The sequence below is a fragment of the Rhinoderma darwinii genome, chromosome 6, assembly GCF_050947455.1.
Source record: "Rhinoderma darwinii isolate aRhiDar2 chromosome 6, aRhiDar2.hap1, whole genome shotgun sequence".
Lineage (NCBI taxonomy): Eukaryota > Metazoa > Chordata > Amphibia > Anura > Rhinodermatidae > Rhinoderma > Rhinoderma darwinii.
Window position 1 is genome coordinate 48,982,667 of NC_134692.1, and position 19,503 is coordinate 49,002,169.

General features: G+C 40.2%; 1 protein-coding gene across 24 annotated transcripts in view; it reads right to left on the reverse strand.

Moving 5' to 3' along the window:
* The window catches only part of UNC80 (unc-80 subunit of NALCN channel complex), a 186,052-nt gene that overhangs the window by 19,856 nt on the left and 146,693 nt on the right, over window positions 1-19,503 (reverse strand). For 19 of the 24 annotated variants that reach the window (XM_075829678.1, XM_075829670.1, XM_075829675.1 and 16 more), the window contains 5 exons: window positions 18,954-19,119; window positions 16,977-17,156; window positions 14,642-14,780; window positions 11,171-11,227; window positions 507-588 (listed from right to left, as the gene is read on the reverse strand). In XM_075829678.1, coding sequence (XP_075685793.1) covers window positions 507-588; window positions 11,171-11,227; window positions 14,642-14,780; window positions 16,977-17,156; window positions 18,954-19,119 — 624 coding nt within the window. The remainder of the gene's footprint in view (window positions 1-506; window positions 589-11,170; window positions 11,228-14,641; window positions 14,781-16,976; window positions 17,157-18,953; window positions 19,120-19,503) is intronic. The other 5 variants (XM_075829684.1, XM_075829674.1, XM_075829667.1 and 2 more) reach the window with 2 other exon arrangements.

Genomic DNA, 19,503 nt, shown 5'->3' on the forward strand with positions numbered 1-19,503 from the left:
TTGTTTTACATGTTGCACAATAGCCAGAATCTGATTGTTTATAGCAGAACCACCTTTTTCCTTGACACTGTCTTTTATGAACACCCCTCAAATAGCATAGCACATGCAGTATGAATATAGCATAAGCGCAGGAAAAGCATAGCATAGAAGGTGCTGTATAGCATTGTACCTTATATTCATCAGTGACAAGGGTATAGTAGCTGACATTACACACTTCACTACATTAGTCTATATCTGGGGATTTATTTTACAAAATGATACACTGAAAGAACAAATGACAGAGGAAAAATGCTGATTATGAAATACGTCTGGACAGATAAGAAATGGAATGATCTGAAAACACAGAAGTTGGAGGAGAAAATCAGAAAGTTTGTAGTTGACATGTCAGAGTGAACATTGTATTAGTACTTTTTAACACATTGCTCTATCTACTCCACCATTGAAATGAAGACCATCCAGTTGACTGTTCATGGATGACATCATCCTCAGTGTCATGTAGCACTTACCTGCCTCAGACCTCTCTTCCTTCCCAATGGTGGTTGAATGAGAAGGTTCTGATGACCAGGTTCACTCTGCACACTGGCTACCCTGTTGAGTGTTAACAGCATTAACATATGGAATGCAGACATATGAGCAGGAAGTATGGAGGATGCTGACAACGAAGACAATGGTATCGGGATTGAGTGCGTTATAAAAGTGATATACTATAAGCATAAAAGTTTTATCAGATATCTAAAGCATAAAATATTACTACTTTAGCTATAAACTCAACCATTAACTACTACTAATACTTCTACTACTACGGAAAAAAAACACCAATTCGTGTTATATAGAAACTGCAAGGATGCTTACATTCCACTGTCACCACCTATCGAGGCAATTTAAGATGCCATCAAAGTCTTTAGGTGAAAATTCGTTTTTTCACCATAATCTGAATATATACCTTAAACCGGGGCTTCTCAAACTTTTTCTACTGGGGCCTCACCAGCCAGCACATGGTAAGGCCAAGGCCTCATCACCAATCGATCGAAGTTCATGCCAAAATTAAAATATTGCTTAATTTACCTTTCATTTGTCTCCTTAACCACCCAGTATAACAAAAATAAGCACAAAATGAGTCAATTATGTTGCTAAACCAGAGATTGCCGAAGCCAAAGAAAAGGCCTTTGCAGCTTATGATCACTTCTGTGAAAACTGCCTCCCCAGCTGCACCTCACCAACATCTAGGGGGCGCCTCACTTCTGAGACCTGCCTTACAGTTTGAAAGACGCTAACTTCAATAAAAGTTGCCTTAAAGAAAAGAGAGCTACAATTCAGATTCACAAATAACAGATAAAAAGGGTAGAGAGGTAAACAGATGTTCATACATATGTGGTAAAGCTGATAATGTTAAGAGAGATATTTTTTAATGCATACAGCAGATGTCTAGTGCTGCTGAAGGACATTCTCCGCAGCCCTAAATAGCTGATAATGAAGAGCTTGCATGTAAGTACAGCAAGTGGTAATCCAATGTTCTGTCAATGTATGACAACTTTTGCATAAGTGGGTTGTCCCATGAAAACAATGTATCACCTATCCACAGGATAGGTGATAAATGTATAACTGCTGCAGGTCCGACTGCTGGAACCACCAGCGATCACGAGAATGAGGGTCCCATATCCCCCATTTAAATGGAGCGGTGGACATGTGTGTGCACTGCCGCTCGATTCATTCTCTATGGGACTGATGGAAATAGCCGAGAGCTGTGTCAGCTATTTCCGTCAGACCCTTAATGACCCACAGTGATCATAGATTTATTACCTATCCTGTGGATAAATGGATATTAACAGTTCTTAATGTAAGATTATTTGTATAATAATGGAAGATTGTATTTGTATTAGGTTTATCAGGCTAGTGTCTCATTAAAGGCACTGAAATTTCATGAGGTGTAACTATAATTTAAAGTGAATCCCCACCTTTTACTATCTTAAATTTACATAAAATTTACATTAAATGTTGTGGTGATTTATTTCTTAATACACTCCTCAACATTGAAATTGCAACACCAAGAAGGGCAAGCCGTAAGGTTATCAAAGGAAGTAACAGGTGTCGCTTAGATCAGAAAATTATCACATTTTCAAGCACCTAGCTCCAATCTGTGGCATGTGGGAACGGCATAAAAACCTGATTGAAACCTCAAAAATCGGATCTAGTGGTGTGAGATGATTGTGCAATGCCTCCTGTCCGTTGGCGTGCCACTTGTCGCAAACTGGGAGGGACAGAATCCTTGAACTGAGAGACCTTGGTTTATCACTCCGGCAGATCACTATGCGCCTAGGCCGAGATGTTCATCATTGTTCAACATTGCGTATCCCGGAGGTTGGGAGAACAACAACGAACGGGAATGACAGCAAGAGGTGCATAGAGGTGAACCTCTGCACGGGGGGATCGTCTGATTGGAAGAATGGTGCGTAGTGATCCATTCTGTACTGCAAGTGAAATTGGACGTCACATTTCAAGCCTGTAGATGCAAATCATAAGAAGCGGTTTGCAGGACATTGGGCTACGTGCCAGACATCCAGCTACAGGTGTTACAATAACCACACACCACCGCTCTCAAAGGCTAACATGGGGCACAGCAAAACGGCATTTTAGGCTGGAATGGAGGTCTATCCTCTTCAGCGATTAGTCCCGTTTTTGTCTCGGACACAATGATAGCCGGAGATTGGTCTGGAGACCATGTGGGCAACACCATGAAGAGGCCTTCACAAGGGAACATCACACCAATCCCTACTCCCAGGGTTATGGTGTGGGGTGGCATAATGTACGGTAGCCGGACCCCTCTAGTCTTCATTTCAGGTACACTAACAGCTCGGCATTACATTGATTTAGTCGTGGAACCAGTGGTACAGCCATTTCTCCAAAGTGTCCCAGAAGCCATCTTTCACCAGGACAATGCCAGGCCGCATTTTGCTTGTGCTACTTTGAGCAGCCTGCGTGGCCTAAATGTGCTACCATGGCCTGCAGCGTCTCCGAACTTGTCTCCCATCGAGCACATTTGGGATGTCATTGGTTGGCAATTGCAAAAGGAGCTGCCTGCAGCCAATCTTGATGATTTGCGTGCCCAAGTGCATTGAGCATGGCATAACATTCCTCAGACAACCATTAATAACCTCATTGATCGCATGCAAAGGCAAGTAAGTGTGTGTATTTCTCATACTCGATACTGAATAAATCAAGATGTTTGATATATTTTGTTTAATTTTTTTTATAATTTGCATATCATTAACATGTTTATCGATCCTGTGATTTCCACAATTCCAGAACTTTTCCTTCTTAGTTATGCTATTTCAAGCTCTAAGTCCTCTGCATAGACGCTTATTGCATTCTGTTTTTGTAATAAGGCCCCAGTATTGGGCTGTAGCAGGGCCAGCAGGGGGGCTGTGTGAACCCTCATTGTCACCAAGGGATTTGACTTGGGGCTACTCCAGGGAGCGGAGCCTAAGAGAACGCCCGGTCTTCACCCTTTAACTGTTGTACAGGGACTGGACTTCGCTGTGGGGAAACCCCAGGTCGCTACCCTCGGAGTAGCCATCCTTGATGACGGCTGATGTTAATAGAAGGAGTGGTTAGGAGAGCTAAAAGTCTGGGCAGGCTGCAGAAGCTCGTAACAGTAAACGTAGCAATAGGTCAGGGCAGGCGGCAGAGATTTTTCATGGTAAACATAGCAATAGGCCAAGGAAAGCGGTGGGCTGAGATGGTCAAAAACAGGCAAGGTCGGTACACAGGAATCCAGACTAGACAGCAGATATAATCTTGGAACACTAGGGAATGCAAGAGAACCAAATTACTCTGGCAATGAGTATCAGATCATGCTGAGTTTAAATACAGGGACAGGTAATGAAAAAGATAATTGGCGTGCTAGCCCTTTAAGAATACAAGGGTCAGTGCGCACACACGCTAGGACCCAGTGGAGTGCGGCAGCTGGTGCAGCCACCAGATGCTGAACGAGAAGGAAGAGGACGGCAGCGTGGACCAGGACACCGGGGAACGGTAAGTACAGGGCGGTGGGGAGCAGAGTCTATTAGAATTTAATTGCCACTACGGGGCCCAGATATTTCTGATGGTGGTACTGCTTGTGAGTTTTACTTTACTCCTACATATCCCACTACACTACGGGATTTATATAGATTCATTCATTAAAGTCCTGATTGTTTTTTTTTTATATAATAAAGGTAATGCTCTAAGTAATTTCCTCCAGACTCCAAGTGAAGTTAGTGAATTTGTATACAGTGTAAGAAATTATTAGAGAATTGCAGCATTTACAGCATTGCCCAGTTAGTGGTGGCAGTCATTTGTTTAAATTCTGAAATTCTTCTTTGCCAGCCCATCAGGAGACAATCCACACACTGCCATAAACAATGTTAGCTTGCTCAAGGGAAATCAATTTGCAATCCATTCGAGTTGACAAATTCTATATTCAGATTGCTCCAGCTAAGCCTGTGTTGTATGAAATGCCAAAACATTATATGGACAATGCGTCTAAGCTGCATGTACTGGTTTGTAGATACCAGTGAAATAATAGTATTAATCTATAATGATAGGAAGAAAATGTCAAAGATCTTCAAAGACAATAATAATTTTCCAATATGATTTTAAATGCTGAATAATAATTTATAGCCTTCTGCATTAGATTGATATTTAAGATAGAATAATTTTTATCTGTATATACTATGTATAACTACGAGATGTCTTCGGTTTTATTTTGTGCACTCTGTGAGCAGTGCTAAGTAGTAGGAACTGAATTTAGAAAGTAAGAAACGGTGGGGGGGGGTTCTCACGGGCCAATTTTAAAATTAATTTGCAATTAAATTCAAAATATCATCCGAATTAATAGTCAATATAATTGTTTTGTTTATACCATAAGGGATTACTGTCATTACACACAATGGCCCTCATATACCAGGGGTTTTTCCCTCCAGAAACATTGATGGCATATTTGTTGGATGTGCCATCAATGGCTGATCAGTGGGGTCTGACTGCTGGCACCCCATATCCCTAAAATAAAGTATACAACACCATTCTGACCAGGCGTAGCGTCAGGTGAATTGGGCTGTGTTATAATTCCTACACGCCACCTGGTCTGGAATGGTGATATTTAAGGAAGAAGCAAAAGGGGCTGCTGTACTTTACTGAGAACGACGTTCCCTTTATTCTTTGGACCAGTGGGGGTCAATATGCCATCTATTTCTAATGGTGGAAAACCATTGACTCCCAGTATGCCAGCTTAGATATATGCCAAAAGGTCACTCTTTTGACATATGTGGAGCCTATGGGCATGTGGACACGCTCGGGAGAGATTTTTAAGAGGCAGGAGACAGTTTTATTGGGAATTGTGAGTGTATTATTAGCTATAGAGTCCTATCCTAAAGTAGTAAAAGTAATAATAACATAAATTAACAAGAATAATTATGTGATAAAAGTAATAATTTAATCCAGATATATCACAGTGAGGGTATGTTCACACAGCCTACTTTCAGCCGTTTTCCGGGACGTAAACGCCCCAAAAAATGGCTAAAAATACGAGGGCTAAATGCATCCTAACATCTGCCCATTGATTTCAATGGGAAAAACAGCGTTCCATTCCCACGGGGGTTTCTTTTTTGTTTGTAAAAAAACTCCCCGTAAAAAAGAAGTGCATGTCCCTTCTTGAGCAGTTTTTGGAGCCGTTTTTCATTGGCCCAATAGAAAACCAGCTCCAAAAATGGCCGTATAAGACGCATCAAAAAACGCTTGATGTATAAAAAACGGCTGTAAATCAGAGGCTGTTTTCCCTTGCAAACAGCTCTGTATTTTACAGCTGTTTTTTGTTAAGCGTGTGAACATACCCTGAGGTATACAATTAGCACAGAGCCTATGTATGAATTGGCACAGGAACTGAGTGGAGCTTTCCCCATATCCTTTATGCAACAGAGATGGAGGAAGTGCTGTCTTGACATACCAGTTCTCTTAGCAACAATAGATTCTGAGTATTTTGGTTTTCATACAATAAAATAAGAGACTATATGGGAGCAAATTGAACATAGAAATGGATTATTTGCCATTTCTCTCCATTATGATACTGCTGTGTCCCATTCTAGAATAGTGAGAACTGCAGGTAAACACTGGTGATAAAATATATCAATTCTCCCTGCAGCGTGTTCAGTCCAGGACTTGTGGCCGAAATACGTTCCGTCCATTACGGACGTAATGTGCTCATGTGAATCCAGCCTAATTCTTTTGTTTCAGTCGCTTTCCGTTTGTCTTCCATTCACTAGGTTTCCGTTTTTTTGACGGAAGCAAAAGTGCCGTCTGCAGAACTGTTGTTTCCGTTAACGGCAGTATGAAAGAAGCCTTAGGGTATGTTCACACGGCCTATTTACGGACGTAATTCGGGCGTTTTACGCCTCGATTTACGTCCGAAAATGCGGCTCGATAGCGTTGGGAAACATCTGCCCATTCATTAGAATGGGTCTTACGATGTTCTGTGCACACAGTAATTTTTTTTACGCGCCGCTGTCAAAAGGCGGCGCGTGAAAAAGACGCCCGCGTCAAAGAAGTGCATGTCACTTCTTCAGACCTAATTGGAGCCGTTTTCCATTGACTCGATGGAAAAGCAGCTCCAATTACGTCCGTAATGGACGCAGCGAAAAAGCGCCTCAACATGCCGTTACGGCTGAAATTACGGAGCTGTTTTCTCCTGAAAACAGCCCCGTAATTTCAGCCGTTACGGACGCTGCCGTGTGAACATACCCTTACTGTAGGCCAAAATGCCACATTTTGATTTTGCACCTGAGACCATATGTTTTATGTTGTGTCACAAATTATAGGACTCCGTGATATCACTAAGGCCTCATGCATATGGCGTCACAAGAATCTCAAATACGGCTGCTAAGGGCCCACACTATACCTCAGGGTACCTCCAATTTTTGCTTTTAGAAGAGAATATGGTTCTTTATGAAGGCATCATACGTAGGGCACTACGAGTCTTTAATATGGACTTGTAGAGCACCCCATGCACTGCCATGTGCTTCCGTGTACATGAAATTTCTGTGTGCATGAGACCACGGGTACATCATACACACAGAATTTTTTTTCTCAATGCATGCCATATTATAAAGGTATTTACTCCCATTGCTCCTAGAGTAAAATATAGTGTCTCATGGAGGCCCTACACAGTTGCACATGAAGGGCACTATGGGTTCACATTGCTCGAACGAAACAAAAAGTCTTTGTCAGCTGTGTGTGTAGTTTATTGACGTGTCTTTGGGTCTCACGGATATCTCTTGTTTCTCATTATTTATAGACTGTATTCACAAAGTTGTAACAAGGTTCCATTATAAGTTAATTTTTTTTCAGAATACAGGTTCCGCCCTTAATATCCAATTTCTATAGGTAATAATCCTATTAATATTCTGTAGATCTTGCTGTATGTCTTCTAAGTCACTAAACAGTGTCAATACACATAAATAACACTGACAATGAGGTAATGACAATGAGATACGAGTATATCCTTCTAATAATCATGGTGGACCAGAAAACTTGATAGATCTATAGACAATGATCACTGACCAATTCACTACCACAATCTCTCTCAACTTGTCCTTTGCATCAGGGTGGGGGGCAACTAAGGAGTTGTTAGCCAATTATACATTGGAATGGGACCATCCAACATTTTGACCATTTTGCACAAAAATATCTATAATGTTTAGATGGATTTTAATGAAAACATATCAACTCTTCTTTGAGAAAGATGCGGGCTCGCAATTGGAGATATAAACATTGCCATTGTTTTATTCGAAAACCGTCAATTCTAATGGTATGTTTTAGGAGATTTTTTAGCCTATATTCATTGACCCCTGGTAAGGAACAGGTGAGAGATTAAATACTTCTATACACACAGTCACAGCTGTGTGAAATGTGCAGGGTTTCTCTGTGCTTCCCATTTCCATATCATGTTCAAGAGTAATCATCTGTCTGATTAAAAGTTGTTGTTTAGGATTAGAAAAGCTTGCCTGCTTTCGTCACATCTGTACTTGGGTTGTTTCTGGTATTGCAGCTCAGGTCCATTGAAGTGAATGGGTCTGAACTGCAATACCAGACACAACCTGTGGACTGATGTGGCGCTATTTTTGGACAAAGAAGTCATGTTTTTCTAATCCTGGACAACCCCTTTAAGTCTTAATTCACACCACCTTTGGAGGACTGTCAGCATTCACAACAGAAAAATCTCTCAACTTTTGGAATACATTTGGCCAGTATATGTCAGGATCCTGCAGCTTCAACAAAAGTGAAGTCAACTGTGTATTTCAATACAACTGTAAAGAAAAAAATATGTATACCGCGCAGTTAATGGCAGACATACACCGTGTTCCAAATTATTATGCACATTGGATTTAAGTGTCATAAACATTTAATTATTAGTTTTTTAATTAAATTCAAGGATGGTATTGTGTCTTAGGGCTCTTTGGGTCATTCATTGTGATAATTAGTTTGCCAGGTGTGCCCAATCAAAGGAAAACTACTTAAGAAGGACGTTCCACATTATTAAGCAGGCCACAGGTTTCATGCAATATGGGAAAGAAAAAGGATCTCTCTGCTGCCGAAAAGCGTGAAATAGTGCAATACCTTGGACAAGGTATGAAAACATTGGATATTTAAAAAAAGCGTGATCATCGTACTGTGAAAAGATTTGTGGCTGATTCAGAGCACAGACGGGTTCGTTCAGATAAAGGCATAATGAGGAAGGTTTCTGCCAGACAAATTAATAGGATTAGGAGAGCAGCTGCTAAAATGCCATTGCAAAGCAGCAAACAGGTATTTGAAGCCGCTGGTGCCTCTGGAGTCCCGCGAACCTCAAGGTGTAGGATCCTCCAGAGGTTTGCAAGTGTGCATAAAGCTATTATTCGGCCACCCCTAAACAATGCTCCCAAGCAGAAACGGTTGCAGTGGGCTTAGAAATACATGAAGACTAATTTTCAAACCGTGTTGTTTACTGATGAGTGCCGTGCAACCCTGGATGGTCCAGATGGATGGAGTAGTGAATGGTTGGTGAATGGCCACCATGTCCCAACAAGGCTGCGACGTCAGCAAGGAGGTGGCGGAGTCATGTTTTGGGCTGGAGTCATGGGGAGAGAGCTGGTAGGCCCCTTTAGGGTCCCTGACGGTGTGAAAATGACCACTGCAAAGTACGTAGAGTTTATGACTGACCACTTTCTTCCGTGGTACAAAAAGAAGAACCGTGCCTTCCGTAGCAAAATTATTTTCATGCATGACGATGCACCATCTCATGCTGCAAAGAATACCTCTGTGTCATTGGCTGCTATGGGCATAAAAGGAGAGAAACTCATGGTGTGGCCGCCATGTTCCCCTGACCTCAACCCTATTGAGAACCTTTGGAGCATCCTCAAGCAAAATATCTATGAGGGTGGGAAGCAGTTCACATCAAAACAGAAGCTCTGGGAGGTTATTGTGACATCCTGCAAAGATATTCAAGCAGAAACTGTCCAAATACTCACAAATTCAATGGATGCAAGAATTGTGAAGGTGATATCAGAGAAGGGGTCCTATGTTAACATGTAACTTGGCCTGTTAAGTTTTTTTTGATTGAAAGAGCTTTTGATTTCTGTAAATATGACCTCCTGATGCTGCAAATGCAACAAATTACCATTTTAGTTCTCTTTACAACCTTTAAAATTTGTTGTGCATAATAATTTGAAACAGTGCATTTTGAGGTTTTTACTTCTAAAAAGAAATCTGTTATCATTAGGGGATTTGTTCAATAAAATTCAAATTATACTCCAAAGATAGATGGCTTGAAGATTATACTGACTGTCATTTACATCGACTATTTAGGGAAATCAGCAAAAAATAACAGTTGCATAATAATTTGGAATGCGGTGTATGCAACTTTATATGCATAGCAACCAAACCGAATGTGGGGTGGAGAAAGCGGTGCTGAAAATAACCTGTCATGTACCACAACAGTGTAATAAATACGGAATCCTTTATTTACAAGACTACTACATTTATATATCATCAATGTATCACTTTTAGGCAGTGTAGACACAGAGTTTTTTTTTTACGCGGAAATCACGTCGGAAAATGCGCCAAAAAAACAGCCAAAAACGCCTCCCATTGATTTCAATGTGAGGCAGAGACGTTTTTCCCCACGAGTGGTAAAACCGGCTCGCGGGAAAAAGAAGCGACATGCCCTATCTTCGGGCGTTTACGTCTCTGGCCTCCCATTGACATCAATAGGAGGTAGAGAAAGCGTTTTTTGCTGCGTTTTTGCCCGTGGCGCGATTAATAGCCGCTGGCAAAAAACGCGGCAAACAGCGTGCAGGCAGATCAAAATCTGCCTCAAAATTCCAGACAGAATTTTGAGGCAGAATTTTCAGCCTGCAAAAACCTCTGTGTGAACCTATCCTAAGGGTAGGTGCACACGCAAACTCAAAAACGTCTTAGAATACGGAGATGTTTTCAAGGGAAAACAGCTCCTGATTTTCAGACTTTTTTTTAGCAACTTTACGGACGTTTTTGGAGCTGTTTTTCGATAGAATCAATGAAACACGGCTCCAAAAACGGCTCAAGAAGTGACATGCACTTCTTTTTCGCGAGGCGTCTTTTTACGTGCTGTTTTTTGAAAATGAGGCGTAAAAAAATGCCCCGTCAGAACAGAACGCGGTATTTCCCATTGAAAAATCAATGGAAAGATGTTTGTAGGCATTCTGCTTCTGATTTTTCAGGCCTTTCTCGAGGCGTAAATGCCCCGAAATACGCCTGAAAACACTACGTGTGCACAGACCCTAAGTGTTCGATAAAATCTTATACTGCTTCTTGTAGGGCCTCAAAAACTAAGATAGTCAACCCTGCCTGTAGCAAAATGGTACGACAACAGGAAGTATCCAAGACTAAATCTCCTCAGACAGATAATGATTACTCATTGGTCACAGAACACCTTAAGTATAGGGGAGTTACAATTACAATTGGCAAGAGAGAGAACTGCACCTTTCACGCGCAGCCAAATGGGTCATGGAGAGAATAATATAGAAACAGAGTGAGAGGGAGGAGATGGCTTCTGGCTTTTAAAGCTGGCCTCCATCCTCTCTCTCCCTCCTACATCACAATGACAGACAGGAAGCATTCATACCTAGACAGGCTGATCTCGCCATCACGCCCATGGGAGTCGTCAAGAACATTAGGTTCGCTGCAGGAGGGGGAGGGAGATGAAGCATTGAAGGGAAAGAAAAAGCAAACAGAAAACAAAACAGAAAATCTGCATGCAAAAATATAAAAAGTAACTAAAATATGTATACAAGTGAACTGAACAAAAGTACAAAATACAGCAAATCATCTACGGTTCTTGGCATTCTGCACTAAAAAAAATTACAAGAGTAGGGGCAGAGAGAGCTCGATGGGGGAAGGGAAAATGCACTGCAAAAAATGAAATTGAGGAGAAACAGGGGATAAGGAGAACGAGGAAGAACTTATGGTCCATGATCTGAGGATTAAAGCAGCAGTACTAGGGAAACATTTTTATAACGTCCCAGAGTCATGTTTATTAAATATATGATACAGTAATCGCTAATGACCACTTGTGCTGAGTGTTGGACTGGGGTCTCTTGGGCCCACCCTAGTAAATATTTCTGAGGGCCCACCCTTCATCTATACAGAACATGTACACATCCACTTTGAATTGCATTATAAACTTTGTTGTTATTATTGTACACATGTGACACATCAATAAGGTCTCATAGATCATTTGTGAATCAACCCATAAGAAAGTCAGCTTCCATAAGATTATTAGTGAATGTATATGAGTCAGGCTCACAAAGTCATCTACAATCGAAAATACTTTTGGATTTTTAACATACCTATGACAATTGTAGGTATGGCTGGGTTCACACTTGCGTTTGGCTTTTAGTTGTTCTGTTCCATCAGAGGAGCAGAACAACGTAAAAAACAACCCATTGACTTTATTTCCGGTATTCTTGGCCGGATCTGCAATGGAGGCCCCTAACGGAGCCCGCAATGCAAATGTGAACAAGGCACAACAGGTCCATTATGACACAAAGGTCCTGGGGAGATTGAAGAGATAATTGACCAATTTCCCCCTTTAACTTTAGTTGGAAATTCAATATTCAAAGCCACTGGCAACATTGAAAGAGTTGTTATGATCACAAGTGTGATTGAACCCGAAGAAGTAGAGGGCACAGCTTTTTTTAATCCTTGCTGTCTATAAATTTTGGACCTGAAGATTCTTAGTGGATATATATGAGAAACTTTTATCAGCGGAACTGCTCATCACTAGGACTTCTATGCAATATTAACCCATTCGCGCAAATGGGCGTACTTTTATTCCATAATTGCAGTCTATTAACTAAAGTAGGGCATAATGGTATTCCCAGAGGATGGCACAGGCACAGGAGCTGTGCCCATGCCATTCGTAGCAGGTACTGGCTCCAATATAAAGACCATATCCTGCCGCAACTCCTGGGATCAGAGTTACCTCAGATCACGGTCATTTAATCCTTTAGATGCGGTCAAAGTTTAAGTGGCTACAAAGGTAGAGGGCTTACTCTGCCATCCCATCGGTGTCCCCCGACACAATCCCCCAGGCTTGCCATGGCTATATGCCTATAGATTGCCTGTCAGTTTTATACTGAGAATACCAAAGAATTATATAAGAGATCAGTAGATCGCATGTTGAAGTACTCTAGTGGGACTAAAAAAAATAGTTAATAACAGTTTACTAATGTTTTAGGGGAAAAAAAATGTTCACAGTAAAAATAAAATAAATTATTTTTTCCATAAAAAGTGGTTTTATTTAGCAAAATAAAATAATAAATATATATGGTATCGCCGTATATATTCGGTCATAACGACACTTAAAAAAGTCAACACATTATGTAAACCACACGATGAACGACGTTAAAAAAAATAATTTTTCATTCTCCCCTAATTTTTTTTATAAAAAGTCAATCAATTATATGTACCCCAAAATGGTCCTATTAAAAAGTATGACTCGTCCCACAAAAAAAAGTCCTCAAACAACTGCACTGACAGAAAAATAAAAAGGTGTGACATAAAAACGAAAAAACAAACCAAAAACTGTACATATTTGGTATTGCCATAATTATACTGAACCATAGAATAAAGGTTACATCTTATTTATGCCGCATGGTGAACAGTGTATATTGAAAAAGAAAAAAACTGTGGTGGAATTGCTGTCTTTTTCCAATTTCCCCTCAAAAAAGTTAATCGTAAGTTAATCAATAAGTTATATGTACCTCAATATGATGCCATTTAAAAATACAATTCTGTAAAATACAAGCTCTCACAGAGCTCCGTAGACTGTAAGAAAAAAAAAGTTATGCCTCTCTGAATGTGGCGACACAAAAACAAATGAATTTTAAAAGAAATGTTTTTAATGTGCAAAAGTAGTAAAACATAAAAAATACTATATAAATTTGGTATCAATATAATCATAACAACTTGCAGAATAAAGTTAAATTGTGAATTTTACTGTTCGGTGAATGCCATAAAAATAAAACCTAAAAAATAATGGTGGAATTGTTGTTTTTTTCCATTCCTACCAAAAAAAAAGCTAATCAACAATTTAGTATACATTGTACCCCACAATGATACCATAAAAAAATACAACTTATCCCTCAGAAAACAAGCTCTCATACGGCTACATCGACAGAAAAAATAAAATGTTATGACCCTCAGAACGCAGCATTGAGAAATCGAAAAAAAAATGCTTCATCCTCTAGGCACAAAAATAGCTGCGTCCTTATCTGTATTTTTGATATGTGTCTTTTATAAAGAGAGATCCCTTTCCAAGCCCCACCTGTACTGGAATACAAGTTTGTGAACTACTTAAAATTCTGAATTCTATAGTTCCCCTTGCAAGAAACACTAGTTCTGCTGCTTTAATCACACAATAGTGGAAGGTCCTGAAAATCATGACCATGTTTTAGGCAACTTTAATAGAAAGCACCTAAAGAGTATAAATCATATCAGATACAGTCAACCATTTAAGTGCTCCCTTTGGTCAGCTATACATTAACGATGGTGCTATATAACATAAAAAGTGATATTCACATTGTAACATTTTTATTGGGTGCTGCGGGATCCTTTCACCTCAATATGCCATGTTTCACATTCAACCATATTAACGACATCTAACATTCATGGACAAAGTTAATGGAATACAGAAACAAATCGAATCAATATAACAGTGATATATATGTTATTAAAACCAGTATACAATCTTATTGTATGTAACTCTTTCCGGATTACAAATTATACTGGTTTTAATATCATGTATGTCCACGATTAACCGTTATTTGCCAATTTTCGTCTGTAAAATCTGTCCACGGAACTAGCAAGAACAAAACAGAAAACATACTCTAATAGTAATGGCCTTATAGCTTTTCATACAGCCATCTGCCAGGAGTTTACTTGCCGAGTATGTGATAAAATATTTTTTTATTATGATTTTATACATTGTGATACCTATAACAAACAAACTTTCTTTAGGATATCTAAAACATGATATGGCTAAGCTCGTTTTTATGGGCTCTTGATCACGTGATGGATGGACAGCACAGTTTACCTTTGGCTGGGAAGCATGCCACCCTCAGCCTGGGGGACAGACATGCTGGATGTGTGACTTGAAAAACGTCTTCTACCAATGGCACTCAAGAGGTATGCATCCTGCTCACTTACCACACTGGGCATGCTCACAGAATCATCTACAATCAAACAGATTTGGTTTTAGATTTTCAAAATAAAAATACAATTGGAGATAACTGCTCCATTCTCATGCAAATCTGGTCACACTAAAATATCACCCACATACTGGGAAGCTCCATGACAGACTTGAGTTAAAGGGAAAAATTGTTACTTAAAGTGTAGCTAAAACGTTCGACAAACTTCTGACATGTCATAGTGACCTGTCAGAAGTTTGGATTGGTGGGGGTCCGAGCACTGAGACCCCCACCAATTGCTAGAACGAAGCAGCTGAAGTGCTCGTGTGAGCGCTCAGCTGCTTCATTTCTGTTCGTCTTTTTCCATAAATATATGTATCAGAGTACGGGCTCATAGACTTTCTATTGAGTCTGTACACCGATACATTCATTTCCAGAAAAAGCCGAACAGACACAAAGCGGCTGAGCGCTCACACGAGACCTTCAGCTGCTTCGTTCTAGCGATTGGTGGGGGTCTCAGTGCTCGAACCCCCACCAATCCAAACTTCTGACATGTCTCTATGACATGTCAGAAGTTTGTCGAACGTTTAGCTACACTTAAAAGAAAAACTTACCACAGCTCAATCCAAAATGCACAACAATAAATAATATAGATGTACACACACATATATATATATATATATACATATATATATATATATATATATATATATATATATATATATATATATACACGTTAAACTGAAATTCATGATCCGGCATCCGGTCCTGGCCACACCATTGGGCTACACTCACATGAGCATGACAAATTTGCGCGCGATAAAAACGCGAGTAAATGTGGTCCATGTGCATTGCTTTATGCATCAGTGTGCTTTTCGAGTGGCATGTGTTTTTCACGCACTCGCAAAGCACTTCTTTTTTTTTCAATGGAATTGATGCACAAATCCGCACAGCACACGGATGTGCATCCGTGTGCTGTGCGTGGTTTTCACACCCCCATTCTCTTCAATGGGCGCGTAGGTGCGTGAAAATATAGGACCAATATAGAACATGCAGTGAGTTTCACACAACGGACTCTCGTTGCGTGAAAACTCACGCATGTGTGAACAGCCCCATTGAAATCAATGGGTCCGTGTGCTGTGAGTGATTTCCACGCACAGCACACGGACGACTTTTACGCTCGTCTGAATGAGCCCTTACACTTCCTGACAGTCAGGTCCTGAAATGCTGTAGACCTGTATGAAAATGCCTCTGCCCAAACATATATGAGGGTAAGAAAATATTCATTAGGGAGCCCAAAAGATTGTCTAATGGGAAGGCACAGCATGTGATCACTTCAAAAAGGTAAACGGAGACTGGCAGGAGACCACCACACTGGCGGCGCTGGAGCAGTAGAGGATTTAAAAGGTTATTATGGCCTATTTTTACTTAACCTATTTGGTTACCACATTTGCAGCAGACAGATTAACAAGCATGGAATACACCTTTAAATCGTATATGAAAGTGTTCCCCAAAACATAATAATATAAAGCATATAATGCAGACCACCTGTGTTTAGAACAGTGGCAAACACATTTAAGAACGGGCTTGGTGAATCATGAAGAAAGGGATTCCCAAAAGCACACAGTGGACTTGTGCTTAGGGCTTTTCCAGGTAACAAGATTTTTAGGAGGACAAGCTAGGAAAAGTTATGCTGACTATCCAGATCACTCATGCTTGCAGCAGGAACATCTAAGGTACAGCAAGTATATTAGGGAATTAGAAATGAAGTGAGGAATTGTGTATTTTTACAGTTTTGGGCTTTTAAATTGCATGAACAAATTGTATGAAAGGGAATTGCATTATGGTCAGTTCCCATAGTTTTATTGCTCATATTGTTACAATTGCAATTCATGTCATTGAGAAGGGAAGCTGTGGGGAAATGAAATTCCCCCACAGTGTCAGCAAAACACAGCCAAGTATTCTACTGAGGGCTCCTGAGAAAGAGGACTTTATCTACAGCTGTGTTCCCCATTACCGAACTGGAAATGATTAAGTTAACAAGAATATAATAAGGCAATGTCCATAATGCAATTCTGCAATAAGTAAAAAAAAAAAAATCAGGACAAGTGTTTTTGCTTTCAGACTGATGGAGGGTTTAAGTGGGGGAACAAGAGAGCCTTATGTGACCGAATAAAATTGACATCCTATTTTGGAGCACATTGACTACTTGTGTTCTTTATTTAGCAACTCTATACTTACTTTCTTCTTCTTCCTCATCCGTACGACTTAGTGTGTCCTGAGAGGCTTGCTGTGAGTGTTCACTGTCTTGTTCCCAAACAGTCCCAGTTCCTGTATTGGAGCGAGACATCGTAGCCAAACTCAAGCGATAAGCAGAGGTGGAGGTACCAACTGTGCTGATGGATGTCTTCCCTTGATATGCTGCAACACACAAGTATAGATATTTGGGTGAAAAATACAACCTAGGCTCTGTTCACACCACTGCTAGGCTCAGTTCAGTCAGGTTTTTGTTGCTTTTTGATGGCAAAACAGTGTAGTTTGCTGCTCTACTCTTTTCAGTAAAAATAGGAAATCTACGGAAACTTACAGATACATTATAAATCAATGGGCCAGGATCAATTTCACAATGGATCAGTCACAGCTGTCATAGCTCTATTAATAACTGATGCCATTAATGCTAATGTGAACAGAGCTTAACTTTAAACAAGTGCAGAATGTTATTTTTCAAAAATAAATGCAAATCATAAAATAAGGTTTAAGTCAGTATTAAATGGGTTGTCCACGACCGGACAACTGATGACCTATCCACAGGATAGGTCATCAGTATATCAGTCCGACCACTGCATAGCGGCCATTCTTCAGAATTCACTTGAATATGAGTAAAGCTGCAGTACTGCAGCTCGGCCGCTATTCCGTGACCAGAGCCAACTGCTTCCGGCTCCGACTACTGTATACCGTTCAAAACATCCAACCCCTTGTGTGACTATAGGAAAGAATTAAATAAGGCATATTCTAAAATGATATATATATTATAATATATCATCATAAAGATGATGCTCAAGAAAAATACTGCTTTTGTAGAATTTTGGTAATTTGGCAGCATGGTGGTTCAGTGGTTGGCACTGTTGCCTTGCAGCACGAAGGTCCTAGATTCAAATCCAAGCAGGGGCAACATCTCCATGGAATTTATACGTTCTCCAGGTGTCTGAATGGGTCTCCTCCTACTTTTCAAAAGCATTGTTATTTTTAACCATTGATCCTAGTGTGTGGCGTGTCTTTGAGAGGGAATGCTCGATGGTGAGCCCAATTGGGGACAGGAACTGATGTGAGTGATGTTGATCTCTGTAAAGCGCTATATAAGCTGGAGAAATTGAGCTTGTTCAGCTTGAAAAAAAGATGCCTTAAGGGGGATTTACACTGGGCGATTATCGGGCAGACGAGCATTCACAGAACGCTTGTTGCTGATAATTGCCCTGTGTAAAGAGGGCAGCGACCAGCAGATGAAGCTCGACGTGCTGCCGACGTGCTGCCGTCATGATAATAATGGATGGGGACGAGTGATTGGAGTAACGACCGCTCGTCCCCATCCAAAGCTCCGTGTGGCCGGAGCAAACAAGCGCCGATCAACGATGTCTCGATCGGCGCTCGCTGCAGCGGCCGCTTATCGGACGGTGTAGAAGGACCTTTAGAGGTGATCTTAGTAACATGTATACATGTATGTGTGGACAATACAATGAACTAGCACATAATCTGTTCTTTTCAAGGATTCGACAAAGGACCAGGGGACATTCATTGCATGTGAAAGAAAGAAGTTTCAGACATCAATATAGGTAAGGGTTTTTTACAGTTAGAGTAGTCAAACTATGGAATGCCCTACCCCAAGAGGTAGTGATGGCAGATACTATGTCAACTTTAAAAAAAAAAAAAAAAGGCTAGATGTATATTTACTGACAAATGGCATTGAAGGTTATAACTAATCTAGCAATGAATGAAGTGTAATTTATTAAGAAATGTTGAACTTGACGGCCTGTGTCTTTTTTTTCAACCTATGTAACTAAGTAAGCAACAATGAAAACAGATACAATTAGTTTTATCAGTGTATTTGCAATACTGGGCTATCATGGTCTATGTACAAATGTGAGATTGAGAATAAAAAAAAGAAATAATTTTCTATATAGTTTATATGGAAGAATATGATCTGTCATTTCCATTTCATACCTGATCCACTATGTACGGCCTCCTTCAGGATCTTCAGTTCACTATTAAATTCATTGATGAGCGAGCTTTTGCACAGAGGCCTTGGGATGAAGCGTCGCTCTAGCTGGTCTGCTATGTGTTGACGTGCACTTAGCTCATCCTGATTCTCTGCTGGCTGTGCCAATAGCTGTAGGGTGGGAGTTATAAAGCGCTATCTAGATTAATATGTAAAATAGAATTACCCCACCAGGTACACCAAATGGATCAATTTATTGTTTTTAATAGTTAATATTTCCAATAACTTTGGAGACATTCTTTAAATCGGAGGGCACTTTATCTTACATGGAATTTATGGATGTAAATATAGGTAAAAGTGGAGTATGTAAACAAAATATGGAGGGGGGAAATCTAGAATGAAATACTGCATATAGATAGAGTTGGGTTCTTAACTGTATTGCATTATAAAGATAGTGTAGATACTGCACTGCATAGGTGCATCATAGGTGTAATATATACTACTGTCAATTCACCTATGTATCATTATTTTGTAAAGAAATCAAACAACATCTTC